The following is a 17,694-nucleotide window of genomic DNA, read 5'->3' as shown; positions in this document are numbered from 1 at the left end:
TGCAATATTAATGTGCGCTTACAAACAAAATTTCAATCAAGTGAACCCCTTTAGGAACGCAGAAACAAATATTGACAGATTTTTGATTAGTAGAAATCAGTCAGTCAGTCAGTTCAGCCTATTGCAGTCCGCTGCTGGACATAGGCCTCCCCAAGTTCGCGCCAAACATCCCGGTTTTCCGCAATCCTCATCCAGTCTACACCGGCGATCTTACGTAGATCGTCGGTCCAACGGGCTGGAGGACGTCCCACACTGCGTTTGCCAAGACTCGTTCTCTACTCCAGGACCCGTCTGCTCCAACGACCATCGGTCCCCTGCGGCACAGATGGCCAGCCCGCTGCTACTTCAACTTGCTAATTCTGTGGGCTATGTCGGTTACTTTAGTTCTCTCGCGGATAGTCTCATTTCTAATCCTATCTTTGAGAGAGACCCCAAGCATAGCCCGTTCCATTGCACGTTGAGCGACTTATAGTTGTGGACCAGTCCCTTCGTCAGTGTCCACGTCTCGGCTCCGTATGTTAACACAGGCAGGACGCATTGCTCGAAGACTTTTGTCTTCAAGCATTGCGGAATCTTCGAAGTGAAGACTTGACGAAGTCTGCCAAACGCTGCCTAGCCCAATCGAATCCTCCTATCGGCCTCCCTCTCTGAATTGTTGCGGCCTAGTTGGATAGTATGGCCTAGGTAAATATAATCCTGAACGAATTCGAGAAGGGTACCGACCGATACCGGTATCGGTATGACTTGATTGTTAAACATAACTTTCGTCTTATTCAAGTTCATACAGAGACTGACACGTCGAGAGGACTCGTTTAGGCCGGCCAGCATTTGGCCTAACTCGTCCAACGTCTCCGCAAAGATGACAATATCGTCGGCGAAAGGAATGTGAGAGATCAATTCACCGTTGACGTTGATGCCTCGTTCCCCCCAATCCAAGGACTTAAAATATCCTCCAGCGCAGTGCTAAACAGTTTCGGTGATATTACATCCCCCTGTCTTACCCCACGCCGGAGGGAAATAGGTCTTGTTCTTTGGTCATTGACATGAACGGTCATCATCGCCGCGTCGTACATAGACATTAGTACCTCGATATATCGCCAGTCGATATGACATATCTGCAAAGAGTCAGCCCAGGTCTCGACAGAGTCGAAGGCTTTCTCGTAGTGCACAAATGCCATACACAGCGGTTGATTATATTATTCCATCTTTTGAATAATCTGCACAGTAGGGATGTGGTCTACGGTGCTGTAGCCATTTCGAAACCCAGCCTGCTCCGGTGGTTGGAATTCGTCGAATCTTCTGGTATATTCAGAATTTAACTGATTCATTACAACCTATTGTTATTCCCTAATCATCTGTTAATGATTCATTATTAATTATTTCCTTTTTTTCCTGATTATTCTGAAAAATTTCGTCCTACCTGTTTTTTGGTTACTCAACATTTCATGAGTAATTTGTATTTTAGTGTATGCCATTTAAATTATCGTTCCACATTCTGATAAAATGAAAATTGCACTTAGCGATTTGTCTTTATCTTTTTTTTCAATCTAACATTACACAGATTTAATATATATTGGGAGCCGACAGATTATAAGTGCAGTATAGATTAAGAATTGAAATCATAAGTTAATGTTATTAAAGGGAAATTTGTGAGAAACCAGAATAAGTGATTCAAGGATATGTTAGGTACGTAACCAATTGTAGTCTATTTTAGTGGAACGTTATTATGTGTCTGTTTGTAATATTAAAATAACCGCTTTTTACTAAATTAATATGTATGTAACTATGTATACCGGTCGGTCACCAGCCCGCCTGCCCAGCGTGGTGACTATGGGTAACACACATGAGCTCACACCATTTTTGGCGTGAACTTGTGGAGGTCTATGTCCAGCAGTGGACTGTGATAGGCTGAAGTGATGTATGCACGATACATATACCAAAATAACATTTTTTATAATTTTTTTCTTATAACTCTGCGAACTGAACAATAACTTTTTTGTTAAATTTCACCCGAACGAAGTCGCGGGCACAGATAGTATTTAAATAAATTTCAAATCCTAAAAATATATCCATATAATACAAATGTTAACAGTTTCTTATCGTTCACAAATTAAAGACGTAAGGTAATATGCCTTTTTAACTGAGACAATTTTCGGGATAGTAGTAAGAATGGTTTCGGAAATAGGGAATCCCGAATTAACTGGATTCTGAAAAAAAACTGAAGCATCGTAGACCACACACTGCAAGTTTTACAGGAAACGTAATTGTAGAACATTCTCGTCTTCAATTGAGTATAACATTGATCAGTAGCTTGAGAGACCAGTTCCTTTGTCTTTAGCCCGGTGATTGATAGAACCCTCTGTTCCACCGTTACCTCGACCGTTGACAAAGCCGGGAATAACGAGACTACTGGGAACTGAGGGTTAAAGTGCCTGCATCGAACTCATTGTAGGGGAACGCCCATAGTCACCACGCTGGCCAATTGAAGAGCTAGCTTTGGGACACCAAAGATACTACTGCCCATCTTCGGTTTGTGTACTTATAAACCAGCTGGTGGATGATTAACCCACAATCATTCAGCTTCCACTGTTCCATTTTCTTAGTGGAACTTTGTTATCCCTTAGTTACCTCTTACGACACCTACGAAAAGAAAGGGCTGGTTACATTCTATTCTAGCCACACAGAATGATAGCGATACGAAAAAGCCACCCCAGGTGTGTACGTATCAACTAGTACATAAATAAAACAACTTAAATAAAATATTACATTTTAAATCTTTAAAAATTATAATACTAAAACTAGCGCTTACATTGTGCGCTAAATTCATTTGTCATGTTCTCTAATCATTTGATTTTAGATTTATAATCAAATCGCTTTATTTCAATCACCGACAATCTGCTTTAATGATTTGATAAATGATAAAATTGTAAATTATTATTATTGTTTTGTTTAATTCAAAATCAAAATCAAAATCAAAAACAGCTTTATTCAAATAGGCCCCAAGAGCACTTTCGAATCAACATTTTACAAATTAAAACCTTAAAAATAAATTATTATTTTTGTAAAGCTACCACCGATTCGGAATGTAGATTCTGCAGAGAAGAATCGGCAAGAAACTCCGCAGCTACTCCTTTAAAAAAATTTCAATTTTTTTAAATATGATTAGGGACACAAGCAAGCTAACGGCCCACCTGGTTATTGAGGTAGGGTGAAACAGAAAATATAGTACACCGTATTAATGAGATATTTGGCGCGAGCCTATGATCATCAGTGGACAGTGATGGGCTAAAACGAGCAAGATACACCATTCAATAGGCCAAATTTTTATAGAAAAATATTCTGCTCAAAATATAATGCATCCCAACTGGGGAAGGACCTCAACCTTTCATAAGATCACAGATAAATAATCTTAATTAATATTGTGTTTCAATAGTGAGTAGGGTAGGCAGAAATCCTGGGGAGGGATGGGGATAACAGCTCACCATCAGGCGGACCGTATGGTTATTTACCACCATTTAAGAACTATAACAAAAGATAGAAAAAATGTGTGTGCGTCAGCTCCGACGAACGACTAGAGTTTACTCCTTCAGATCGACTGTCTAAATACGCACAAAAAATGCTTAATAGTATAAGAAAATATTAATACCATATCAAATGCTAAATAAACAAATTAAATAGAGCCATCTATCAGCGATAGATGGCGTTATTAGAAAGCGTCGTCATCCATCGGAACCCTATTGAGTTCCGATAGATGGCGTTACGAGAAACGTAACGAGGTCATTTGTTCAGTAGATTTTACTCCTCATATTTTTTTCATACATGCCTTATATGAAAATCACTTTTTAAGGAGTAAACTTCAAAAAGATTTGAAATATTCACAATTTTTTTCCAAATTATTCATATATCTATATACAATTCGTCAAAAACATTTTCTTATTCCTACTCTTTGATTGGATTGGTAACATTATTTATGAAAAGTTCCTTACTTAACAAGCAAAAATTAATATTGTCTTTTTTTTCAGTACACCTGCTCATTTTGAGCATCGTAGCTCAAGCCTACGGTCGACCCCAAGAAATATCACCAAGTGATGATAGAATTCGTATCCCGGACCCAAACTGTATTAGGGACCATCAGCTGCTACCTCACGAATATGATTGTACCAAGTTCTATTACTGCGAAGAAGGATACCGTCACATAAAGCCCAGAGATTGTGCTCCTGGAACTGAGTTTTCAGAAAGTTTAGAGGTACTTTTATTAACCTTATAATTTTGTAAAGTAGGTTATTCTGACACATTTATCTATATTATTTAAAATTATATTTGTTTTTAATAATATACCACCAACACTTTGCCATACTCATAGAAATCATATTCTGACATTAGCATTAGCTTGAGATTATTCCTAACAACATGCTCCAATCAAGTTATGCCTATCCAGTCTTGAAATTGTCAGCAAACTCATAACTAACTTGTGTATATTTGTATTAAGTTGTCAACAAGAGAGCGCGAGTTTAAAGATAGGGAAATTGATATCAATAATTTTTATAAAATTGGGGGAAGGGGGTAAATTAACAGATAATACTAACTGAGAGTAAGCGGTTTCTGGTGTCATCAAATAAAACCAAGAGATCGTTCACCGGAGACTGCGATTTCAGTCCCTATAGGTAAAAGTAAGAGGCGCACGAGATAAATCGCGATTTTCTCTATTCATCTCTAGTGATCTCGATTTTTCGGGAAAACACGGGATAAAAGAAAACTTATAGGTATGTTGCTCCACAACCTTCTCTATCTTCCAGTGAAGTCTCATAAAAATCGGTTCAGCCGTTTCAAAGATTAGCCCGAACAAACGACGACACGAGAGAATTACGAAAAGTGTGATTGGGCGAGGCGAACGGAAGTTGAGAGGGAGATATAAGTTAGATGGAGCTAAAGAAGTTTTACTTCAGTAGTGTGGTCTAATGCACACTCGTTTTTTTTAGATGTAGAAGATTTTCTACTATAGTCATATCTGAATACTTTTTAACTTACACCCAGCTTTAGAATATAACACAATTCACCCATAATTAGGCGCTTAAAACAATGCTTGTCTTGCAAACTAAGGAGGATATAACTTTTCATTTTATTAGAATTAGGCTTTTAGATTAGCCTTGAAGTTAACAAGATTCTAACATATATTATAATATATTACGTATTGAAAACATTGACTTACCCTGTTTATTGTAAGTACTAACAAAAATATTTTTTATAGGTGTGTATTCATCCTACATTAGCAAATTGTACGTTACCAGGAGTGCCAACAGTTAGTCCATCTACTGCTGGTCCAACAACAGTATCTACGGCACCACCCACACCTGCACCAACAAGTGTACCAACTTTACCAAGTACTCAAGATCCATCTCCCGGAGAGACTTTACCCAATGGATGTCCTGTTGACTTTAGCAAAGAACTCTTACTGCCACATGAATATGACTGTGCACAATACTACCAGTGCGTTCACGGAAACAAAATAATACGCCCATGTTCTTTTGGCTCCTATTTCAGCTATGAGCACCAGGTAAGCATTACGAGCTCTACAATTGACCAAGACTGTCCGTTCGTGTTGTTTTTTTCTGGTCCATTAATTTATTGCACACAATAGCAGATTGAGGGAATATTAGATATTAATTTCAAGTTAGCATTTCGTTATTAAACTCTTGAGCATCGATTAAATTTCGTGTAATTAATTCCAATAAATACTTTGTTTTCTTTTTATTAATTTTTTAACCGACTTCCAAAAAAGGAGGAGGTTCTCCATTCGACTGTTTTTTTTAAATCTATGTTACATCAGAACTTTTGACCGGGTGGACCGATTGGTCCCATTTAAATTTATTTGAGATCTAACAACTACTTTTCGAGTTATATCTAATAATGCGTTTTTACTTGACGCTTTTTTCGTCGACCTACGTTGTATTATACCACATAACTTTTTACTGGATGTACCGATTTTGATAATTCTTTTTTTGTTGGAAAGGAGATATCCCTGGTATAGTACGATGATAAGGAACTAGGATTTGATGATGGGATCCCAGAGAAATCGAGGGAAACTCTTGAAAATCCGCATAACTTTTTACTGGGTATACCGATTTTGATAATTTTTAATTTAATCGAAAGCTGATGTTTATCATCTAGTTACATATAAATTTTATTGACATAAGTACTTTTTGAGTAATCTTTGATAACGCGTAGTAACTTGACTATTTTTTCGTCGATCTACGTTGTATTACTCGTCGATGTAATTGAAGTCGGTTTTCTTTCGTTTGTCTGCAAACACAATTATTTTAGTGAGTTATGTCTATCATCATTTATCACAAAATTATTTTATTTTTACATTGTTCTAGCAGCAGTTACAATTAAGCAATTATATTACAAAGTATTGCGTGACATTGCATTGTCTAAGCAAACTATACCTTTTGATAACATCAAAACACGAATACAATAAAAGGTTAAAATTTCGTTTTAATATTTAGTTTCGCCACTTACAAATAAATTTTCTTTTGTAGGATTGCGTTTCCCCCGATATAGCCAATTGCACTTTAAGCGGAGGACCGACAGGAAGTCCATCTACAGGTGCTCCAACTACAAGACCAACGGCGCCACCCACACCTTCACCGACAGCAGCACCAACTTCACCGAGTACTCAAAGGCCATCACCTGGAGAGACTTTACCTAACGGTTGTCCCGCTGACTTTAGCGAAGAGCTGTTATTGCCTCACGAGTACGATTGTGGACAATACTACCAGTGCGTTCACGGAAACAAAATACTGCGCCCATGTGCTATTGGCTCCCACTTCAGCTACATACACCAGGTATAAATCTACAACTACTATCGACTACTCGGTTACTTAGATTGGTTATTATAAAATTTTTTGTATTCCTAAATTTGTAACTTGTAAATGTGTAAATTTTCAAGATATCTTGCTTTTGCCAAGGGAAATAGTAACGCTCCTCGAACCGTATCATGGCACTAAATTCACCTAAAAGTTTTTAATCCCCCTTTTCACACCCAAATCAATCCAATCCAAATATAATGTGCATAATTTTTGGGCTAGACATAAATAAATAATTTCTTTAAAACCTTTTTAAGTGTGTTTTATGCCTTTAAACAGACATTTTACAATAGTAAAAAAAGTTGAGGTCATAAAACTTCATTCTAATTCTGCTGTAATTGAATAGATTATATGCTGTCATGAAAAATCGAATATCTTAAATTCTCTACGAGTCGTATCTATCAGGAGTAACAACCGCTTTATTTTACATATTGTTTATTTCGGCACTAGCTATAATTGTACAGCTACGAGATTAATATTCGAGCCTGACATTGTATTGCCGACGCAACTTTTTTAAATTAAAGTTTATAAGGAGAAAGAAATATTACAATTGAATAAGAATTTTAACTGTGTAATGGATACCAAATGTATCTTTCTCTAACAAACATTTAAATTTATCTCATAAGATACCGATTCGAACCTTATTTTAATCTTTCCTTACCGATAAAATTTCCTTTGCAGGATTGCGTTTCCGCCGATATAGCCAATTGTACTTTAAGCGGAGGACCGACAGGAGGTCCATCTACAGGTGCTCCAGCTACAAGACCAACGGCGCCACCCACACCTGCACCAACACCAGCGCCAACTTCACCGAGTACTCAGAGACCATCACCTGGAGAGACGTTGCCCAACGGTTGTCCCGCTGACTTTAGCGAAGAGCTGTTATTGCCTCACGAGTACGATTGTGGACAATACTACCAGTGCGTTCACGGAAACAAAATACTGCGCCCATGTGCTATTGGCTCCCACTTCAGCTACATACACCAGGTAAAAATCTATTGTTGCTTATAACTAGTTTAAAAAATAAAAATATTTTTATTCAAGTGGGCTTCAAAAGCACCTTCGACTCGTTATCTTAAAAATTGGAATTTTAATAACTGTTAAAATTGAAGTTATCACTGTTTCGGAATGTAGATTTTGCACAAAAGAATCGCCAATAAACTCCGCAAAGGCATAATATTCCTCTTGATATTATCAAACTTATACTAAGACATTGAATTCAAATTTCGTTCAAATCTTTATTGTACCCTTAATACTATTACATTTTCTTTTGTAGGATTGCGTTTCCGCCGATGAAGCCAATTGTACTTTAAGCGGAGGACCGACAGGAGGCCCATCTACAGGTGCTCCAACCACAAGACCAACAGCGCCACCCACACCTGCACCAACAGGAGCACCAACTTCACCGAGTACTCAAAGGCCATCGCCTGGAGAGACTTTGCCTAACGGTTGTCCCGTTGACTTTGGCGAAGAGCTGTTATTGCCTCACGAGTACGATTGTGGACAATACTACCAGTGCGTTCACGGAAACAAAATACTGCGCCCATGTGCTATTGGCTCCCACTTCAGCTACATACACCAGGTAAAAATCTATTGTTGCTTATAACTAGTTTAAAAAATTAAAATATTTTTATTCAAATGGGCTTCAAAAGCACCTTCGACTCATTATCTTAAAAATTGAAATTTTAATAACTGTTAAAATTGAAGTTATCACTGTTTCGGAATGTAGATTTTGCACAAAAGAATCGCCAATAAACTCCGCAAAGGCATTATATTCTTCTTGATATTATCAAACTTATACTAAGACATTGAATTCAAATTTCGTTCAAATCTTAATTGTATCCTTAATACTTTTACATTTTCTTTTGCAGGATTGCGTTTCCGCCGATGAAGCCAATTGTACTTTAAGCGGAGGACCGACAGGAGGCCCATCTACAGGTGCTCCAACCACAAGACCAACAGCGCCACCCACACCTGCACCGACAGCAGCACCAACTTCACCGAGTACTCAAAGGCCATCGCCTGGAGAGACTTTGCCTAACGGTTGTCCCGTTGACTTTGGCGAAGAGCTGTTATTGCCTCACGAGTATGATTGTGGACAATACTACCAATGCGTTCACGGAAACAAAATACTGCGCCCATGTGCTATAGGCTCCCACTTCAGCTACATACACCAGGTAAAAAAATCTACTATTCCTATTATCCGTTAGTCAGTTACGGCGGTTATTATAATGTTTCTCACGTAATACTGTAAATTTTACATTCATAAAACACGAAAAAAAAATTATGAATTATCGTTACACATAAATAAATATATATATTTTTAAGACAGTCATCACAAACGTCCTAATATTATCATTATCACAGCTCAAGAGATTTTCCGAAAAACTTTTGACTGCTCGCTTTGTGGATCTCTACTCGTACTTTTACAAACCAGCAACAGTTTTGGTAGCGGTTTCTCGTTAGATTCTTGAATATCAACCATTATATTGCTGGTTTACTTTTATTTCAATTTTATCGCCTTCTAAATACAGTGGATTATTAAAGTTGATTAACTATATTAAATAATTGTTAATAAAAGGAAAATATTTCTCTTAATTACATTGAACTTCTACTAGGACAATAAGTTCTAATGTCGTTTAAATCTTTAGTGTAGGCTTCATACTTACAAATTTTCCTTTGTAGGATTGCGTTTCCGCCGATGAAGCCAATTGTACTTTAAGCGGAGGACCGACGGGAGGTCCATCTACAGGTGCTCCAACCACAAGACCAACAGCGCCACCCACACCTGCACCAACACCAGCACCAACTTCACCGAGTACTCAGAGACCATCACCTGGAGAGACTTTGCCCAACGGTTGCCCCGCTGACTTTAGCGAAGAGCTGTTATTGCCTCACGAGTACGATTGTGGACAATACTACCAGTGCGTTCACGGAAACAAAATACTGCGCCCATGTGCTATTGGCTCCCACTTCAGCTACATACACCAGGTAAAAAAATCTACTATTCCTATTATCCGTTAGTCAGTTACGGCGGTTATTGTAATGTTTCTCACGTAATACTGTAAATTTTACATTCATAAAACACGAAAAAAAAATTATGAACTATCGTTACACATAAATAAATATATATTTTTTAAGACAGTCATCACAAACGTCCTAATATTATCATTATCACAGCTCAAGAGATTTTCCGAAAAACTTTTGACTGCTCGCTTTGTGGATCTCTACTCGTACTTTTACAAACCAGCAACAGTTTTGGTAGTGGTTTCTCGTTAGATTCTTGAATATCAACCATTATATTGCTGGTTTACTTTTATTTCAATTTTATCGCCTTCTAAATACAGTGGATTATTAAAGTTGATTAACTATATCAAATAATTGTTAATAAAAGGAAAATATTTCTCTTAAATACATTGAACTTCTACTAGGACAATAAGTTCTAATGTCGTTTAAATCTTTAGTGTAGGCTTCATACTTACAAATTTTCCTTTGTAGGATTGCGTTTCCGCCGATGAAGCCAATTGTACTTTAAGCGGAGGACCGACGGGAGGTCCATCTACAGGTGCTCCAACCACAAGACCAACAGCGCCACCCACACCTGCACCAACACCAGCACCAACTTCACCGAGTACTCAGAGACCATCACCTGGAGAGACTTTGCCCAACGGTTGCCCCGCTGACTTTAGCGAAGAGCTGTTATTGCCTCACGAGTACGATTGTGGACAATACTACCAGTGCGTTCACGGAAACAAAATACTGCGCCCATGTGCTATTGGCTCCCACTTCAGCTACATACACCAGGTAAAAATCTATTGTTGCTTATAACTAGCTTAAAAAATTAAAATATTTTTATTCAAATGGGCTTCAAAAGCACCTTCGACTCGTTATCTTAAAAATTGGAATTTTAATAACTGTTAAAATTGAAGTTATCACTGTTTCGGAATGTAGATTTTGCACAAAAGAATCGCCAATAAACTCCGCAAAGGCATTATATTCTTCTTGATATTATCAAACTTATACTAAGACATTGAATTCAAATTTCGTTTAAATCTTTATTGTACCCTTAATACTTTTACATTTTCTTTTGCAGGATTGCGTTTCCGCCGATGAAGCCAATTGTACTTTAAGCGGAGGACCGACAGGAGGCCCATCTACAGGTGCTCCAACCACAAGACCAACAGCGCCACCCACACCTGCACCAACAGGAGCACCAACTTCACCGAGTACTCAAAGGCCATCGCCTGGAGAGACTTTGCCTAACGGTTGTCCCGTTGACTTTGGCGAAGAGCTGTTATTGCCTCACGAGTACGATTGTGGACAATACTACCAGTGCGTTCACGGAAACAAAATACTGCGCCCATGTGCTATTGGCTCTCACTTCAGCTACAGTCACCAGGTAAAAATCTACTATTTTTATTATCAGTTCAATTAGTTAAAACAATTATTATAACAATTATTATAACGTTTAAATATAAAATATGCAGAAAATTTTCATGAACTTTCGTTACACAAAGATATATCTCAGTTTCAACACCGTCATCATGAGCGCCCTATTATTACTACAAACACACTTTAAGAGTTTTTCTAAAAAAAAAATTGGTCTGTTCGTTTTGGGTAAGAATCTTAACACGCACCCTTACAAATCAATAACGGTTTTGGTATCAGTGTGGTTTTAGCTTCTTGAATATCAAGCATAATATTGCATGACTCACTTATTAATTTTATCGACTTCTGAATACAAAAGAATGGTTTTGATCGATTTAGTAGACTGTTATTCGACAAAAAGCAAAATATTCGCCTTTATCACATCAAACTGCTACTAAGAAAACCAGTTATGATTTCGTTTAAATCTTTAGTGTAGGCTTCTTAGTTACAAATTTCTTTTGTAGGATTGCGTTTCCCCCGATGAAGCAAATTGCACTTTAAGCGGAGGACCGACAGGAGGTCCATCGACAGGTGCTCCAACAACTCGACCAACTGTGCCACCCACACCTGCACCGACAGGAGCACCAACTGCACCGAGCTCTCAAAGGCCATCACCATCTACAGTCGCTCCAACAACAAGTACAACGGTGCCACCCACACCTTCACCGACAGGCGCACCGACTTCACCGAGTACTCAAAGGCCATCACCTGGAGAGACTTTGCCTAACGGTTGTCCCGCTGACTTTGGCGAAGAGCTGTTACTGCCTCACGAGTACGATTGTGGACAATACTACCAGTGCGTTCACGGAAACAAAATAATACGCCCATGTGCTGTTGGCTCCCACTTCAGCTACGATCACCAGGTAAAAATCTACTATTCCTATTATCTGTTCCGTTAGTTAAACGGTTATTATAATGTTTCTTACCTAAAACTCTGTGACTTTTGTATTTGAAAGATTCAGAATTTTTTTATTAACGTTCGTTACACATAAATACCTCTTATTTTTAATTCAGTCGTTAGAAGCATCCTATTATCATCATTATCACAGCTCAAAACATTTTCCAATAAACTTTGACTGCTCGCTTTGTTTGAGTATACACGAACCTTTACAAATTAATAATAGTTTTGGTAACAGTAAGTTGATAGTTTCTTGAATAATAACCACAATATTGCCTTGCCTACTTTAGAGATTTTCATTTTATCAACTTCTATATACAAAGGAATTGTTAAAGATGATTAGCTAGATTAAATATTTGTCCATAAAAAGGAAAATATTCCTCTAGATATCATAAAAACACAACTATTGATTAGTTATTTAACGTAATCTTCATACTACGAAAATTTTCTCCTTAGGGTTGCGTTTCCCCCGACGTAGCAAATTGCACTTTAAGCGGAGGACCAACAGGAGGTCCGTCGACAGGTGCTCCAACAACTCGACCAACTGTGCCACCCACACCTGCACCGACAGGAGCACCAACTGCACCGAGCTCTCAAAGGCCATCACCATCTACAGGTGCTCCAACAACAGGACCTACGGTGCCACCCACACCTTCACCGACAGGCGCACCGACTTCACCGAGTACTCAAAGACCATCACCTGGAGAGACTTTGCCTAACGGTTGTCCCGCTGACTTTGGCGAAGAGCTGTTATTGCCTCACGAGTACGATTGTGGACAATACTACCAGTGCGTTCACGGAAACAAAATAATACGCCCATGTGCTGTTGGCTCCCACTTCAGCTACGATCACCAGGTAAAAATCTACCATTTCTATTCTGTTCCGTTAGTTATAACGTTTCTTACGTAAATTTCTGTGACTTTTGTATGTGAAATATTTAGAAAATGTTCACGAACTTTCGTAACACAAAAATATATCTTATTTTCAACACAGTCATTATGAACGCCCCATTATTACCACCATCACACCTCAAAAGCTTTTTCAAAAAAACTTTGGTTTGTTCGTTTTGTGTAAGAATATCAATTCTTAATACACGCGCCTTTATAAATCAGTGACAGTTTTAGTAACATTTTTTTATTATATAAGTAATATACATCCACGCGCTTTTGAACCCATGTCCTTTTTTATTTCTAAAACATGTTTGTTTTTTTTTTTTGTAACAATTTGTGGTTAACTTCTTGAATATTAAGCATAATATTGCCTGGCCCACTTTATATTTTAATTTTATCAACTTCTATATACAAAGGAATTGTTAAAGATGATTAGCTCGATTAAATATTTATCGATAATTAGCAAAATATTCCTCTAATTATCATAAAAACAGTACTATTGATTAGTTATTTACCGTAATCTTCATACTACTAAAATTTATTTCTTAGGGTTGCGTTTCTCCCGACATAGCAAATTGCACTTCAAGCGGAGGACCAACAGGAAGTCCGTCGACAGGTGCTCCAACAACTCGACCAACTGTGCCACCCACACCTGCACCGACAGGAGCACCAACTGCACCGAGCTCTCAAAGGCCATCACCATCTACAGGCGCTCCAACAACAGGACCTACGGTCCCACCCACACCTGCACCGACAGGAGCACCAACTGCACCGAGCTCTCAAAGGCCATCACCCTCTACAGGCGCTCCAACAACAAGTCCAACGGTGCCACCCACACCTTCACCGACAGGGTCACCGACTTCACCGAGCTCTCAAAGGCCATCACCATCTACAGGCGCTCCAACAACAGGACCTACGGTCCCACCCACACCTGCACCGACAGGAGCACCAACTGCACCGAGCTCTCAAAGGCCATCACCCTCTACAGGCGCTCCAACAACAAGTCCAACGGTGCCACCCACACCTTCACCGACAGGGTCACCGACTTCACCGAGTACTCAAAGGCCATCACCAGGAGAGACTTTGCCTAACGGTTGTCCCGCTGACTTTGGCGAAGAGCTGTTATTGCCTCACGAGTACGATTGTGGACAATACTACCAGTGCGTTCACGGAAACAAAATAATACGCCCATGTGCTGTTGGCTCCCACTTCAGCTACGATCACCAGGTAAAAATCTACTATTTCTATTCTGTTCGGTTAGTTATAACGTTTCTTACGTAAAATTCTGTGACTTTTGTATATGAAATATTGAGAAAATGTTCACGAACTTTCGTTACACAAAAATATATCTTATTTTCAACACAGTCATTATGAGCGCCCTACTATTACCACTATCACATCTCAAAAGCTTTTCCAAAAAAAACTTTGGACAGTTCGTTTTGTGTAAGAATCTATACACGCGCCTTTATAAATAATTGACAGTTTTGGTAACAATTTGTGAATAGCTTTTTGAATATTGAGTATAATATTGCCTGGTCCACTTTATATTTTAATTTTATAATAATAATAATAATAACATTTATTTCAGGACTAACCCATATAGTGTTATTAACAATCTTTCTTATAACCTAGTGTTAGTACAGAAATTTTAAAATTGAAAATTTATAACATTTTTATATTTACATTCTATTACATTATTTTGCATTCATATTACATGGAGCTTTATCCAATGTCGCAGCATAGGACTCTCCCATCGATCTACAAACACTTTCAGAATACTATTGTGGCTGCCGCGGAAACGTTTAAGTAATGACGCGCACCTCTTGCGCATGATGGCTTTAAAGTTATCGACGCGCCTTTTCGCGAACATCAGTGAGGCACTACAGCGCCACGGCAGCCCCAACAGTATCCTGAACGCATTATTGTATTGTACGCGAAGGTCACTGTAAGCACGCAAGCTATAGCTGGTCCACAGACTGCACGTTTATAATGATTAGCAGAAGGCTTTAAAAAGAGTTATTTTGACATCTTCTGTACAACGTGCAAATCTGCGAGCCAGCATGTTGTTGCATTTTATCAACTTCTATATACAAAGGAATTGTTAAAGATGATGATTAGCTCGATTAAATATATATCGATAATAAGCAAAATATTCCTCTAGATATCATAAAAACACTACTATTGATTAGTTATTTACCGTAATCTTCATACTACTAACATTTCTTTCTTAGGGTTGCGTTTCTCCCGACATAGCAAATTGCACTTTAAGCGGAGGACCAACAGGAGGTCCATCGACAGGTGCTCCAACTACAATACCAACGGCGCCACCCACACCTTCACCGACAGGCGCACCGACTTCACCGAGTACTCCAAGGCCATCGCCTGGAGAGACTTTGCCTAACGGTTGTCCCGCTGACTTTGGCGAAGAGCTGTTGTTGCCTCACGAGTACGATTGTGGACAATACTACCAGTGCGTTCACGGAAACAAAATAATACGCCCATGTGCTGTTGGCTCCCACTTCAGCTACGATCACCAGGTAAAAATCTACTATTTCTATTTTGTTCCGTTAGTTATGACGTTTCTTACGTAAAATTCTGTGACTTTTGTATATGAAATATTTAGAAAATGTTCACGAACTTTCGTTACACAAAATATATCTTATTTTTAACACAGTCATTATGAGCGCCCTATTATTTATTACCACCATCATACTGAAAAAGCTTTTTCAAAAAAACTTTGGTTTGTTCGTTTTGTGTAAGAATATCAATTCTTAATACACGCGCCTTTATAAATCAGTGACAGTTTTAGTAACATTTTTTTTATTATATAAGTAATATACATCCACGCGCTTTTGAACCCATGTCCTTTTTTATTTCTAAAACATGTTTGTTTTTTTTTTGGTAACAATTTGTGGTTAGCTTCTTGAATATTAAGCATAATATTGCATTGCCCACTTTATGTTTTAATTTTATCAACTTCTATATACAAAGTAATTGTTAAAGATGATGATTAGCTCGATTAAATATTTATCGATAATAAGCAAAATATTCCTCTAGGTATCATAAAAACAGTACCATTGATTAGTTATTCAACGTAATCTTCATACTACTAATTTTTTTTCCTTAGGGTTGCGTTTCCCCCGACGTAGCAAATTGCACTTTAAGCGGAGGACCAACAGGAGGTCCGTCGACAGATGCTCCAACAACTCGACCAACTGTGCCACCCACACCTGCACCGACAGGAGCACCAACTGCACCGAGCTCTCAAAGGCCATCACCATCTACAGGCGCTCCAACAACAGGACCTACGGTGCCACCCACACCTTCACCGACAGGCGCACCGACTTCACCGAGTACTCAAAGGCCATCACCAGGAGAGACTTTGCCTAACGGTTGTCCCGCTGACTTTGGCGAAGAGCTGTTATTGCCTCACGAGTACGATTGTGGACAATACTACCAGTGCGTTCACGGAAACAAAATACTACGCCCATGTTCTATTGGCCTTCACTTCAGCTACAAATACCAGGTAAAATTCTTAAACTGCTACTAACAACTCAGTTACTTAGGTCGATTCCCATTGACTCGACATAAAGTTAATGTATCTCTAGCTATCACTTATAGTAATTTCTATCATTTTTTTTAGACAATGGGTTTAGTAGTACTTTAATTAGGAAATTGTAATACATAAATATCAATTTTTAATGGAATGTGATTGATTTCTGTTCTCTAAGCCAGGTTTTTTTTGTAAATATCTTGTAATATAGATCAGGCTTTTACTGTTCTCTTAATACACTTTGCATAAACAACTAATATAAAAGGTATTTCCGCATGTCTCCCAATTTATATTTATTCGAGCGGTTTCGTATAAAACGGTCACAAAAACTTGTTTTTTGTTCGTAGGATTGCGTGTATCCTGAAATAGCAAACTGCTCCTTAGCCGGAGGTCCTACAGAAGTTCCACCCACAAACAGCCCATCTACTGCTGCCCCAACATCAAAACCAACGGCACCACCCACAGCTCCAACAACAGCATCAACAACAACTGGAGCACCAACTGCAGGTCCATCTTCACCTGCTCCAACGGCACCACCTACAGTTTCACCTACTGGAGCCCCGACAGAAGGTCCATCTTCCCCTGCCCCAACAGCGTCACCTACAACTCCACCTACTGGAGCCCCGACAGGAGGTCCATCTTCGCCTGCTCCAACAGCACCACCCACAGCTCCACCTACTGCATCAACGACATCCACAACTGCAGCTCCTGGAGGTGGAGATGGAAATGACGATAAATGCAAGACTGGGTGCAATGTGCCCCACTGGCCCCACGAAACAGATTGCGATAAATTCTGGAGCTGTAATGGAGACCAAAAAGTTTTAGGAGTTTGCTCTACAGGACTACACTTCAACCCACAAACTCAAACTTGTGACTTCATCTGCAACGTATCGTGTGAAAGAAAGACAGTACAAACTAACTTTAACGCGGACGGCCTTAGCGTATTCTTACCTTGGGAGAAGGTTGACGAGCTTGCTGAGCATAACCTAAGTGAAATACGAAATATTGGCTTCGATTTTCTATAAAGTTGTAGAGTACAAAAGGGAAGCAGTTTGTAAA

The 17,694-nt window shown here is 38.8% G+C and overlaps 1 protein-coding gene across 1 annotated transcript; it reads left to right on the top strand.

The window, feature by feature from the left end:
* The first annotated feature begins 1,679 nt into the window (after positions 1–1,679).
* LOC123667792 (mucin-1-like) lies at positions 1,680–17,660 on the top strand. Its single transcript, XM_045601631.1, has 16 exons — positions 1,680–1,686; positions 4,023–4,246; positions 5,249–5,554; positions 6,540–6,845; positions 7,548–7,853; positions 8,143–8,448; positions 8,738–9,043; positions 9,552–9,857; positions 10,365–10,670; positions 10,960–11,265; positions 11,759–12,157; positions 12,649–13,047; positions 13,632–14,309; positions 15,314–15,619; positions 16,210–16,608; positions 16,983–17,660. Exons 1-16 carry the CDS (start codon positions 1,680–1,682, stop codon positions 17,658–17,660), a joined length of 5,538 nt encoding a protein of 1,845 aa, XP_045457587.1.
* Positions 17,661–17,694: the final 34 nt, after the last annotated feature.

The sequence above is a fragment of the Melitaea cinxia genome, chromosome 29 (genome assembly GCF_905220565.1).
Source record: "Melitaea cinxia chromosome 29, ilMelCinx1.1, whole genome shotgun sequence".
NCBI classification, from domain to species: domain Eukaryota; kingdom Metazoa; phylum Arthropoda; class Insecta; order Lepidoptera; family Nymphalidae; genus Melitaea; species Melitaea cinxia.
This window is presented reverse-complemented; position numbering and strand designations above follow the sequence as displayed.

What these genes read in the sequence shown, in the direction of transcription:
- LOC123667792 (XM_045601631.1), top strand. An exon ending in ACTTCAGCTACATACACCAG is followed by an intron (nt 9,858 to 10,364) that starts GTAAAAAAATCT and finishes TTTCCTTTGTAG; the next exon opens with GATTGCGTTTCCGCCGATGA. An exon ending in ACTTCAGCTACGATCACCAG is followed by an intron (nt 14,310 to 15,313) that starts GTAAAAATCTAC and finishes TTTCTTTCTTAG; the next exon opens with GGTTGCGTTTCTCCCGACAT.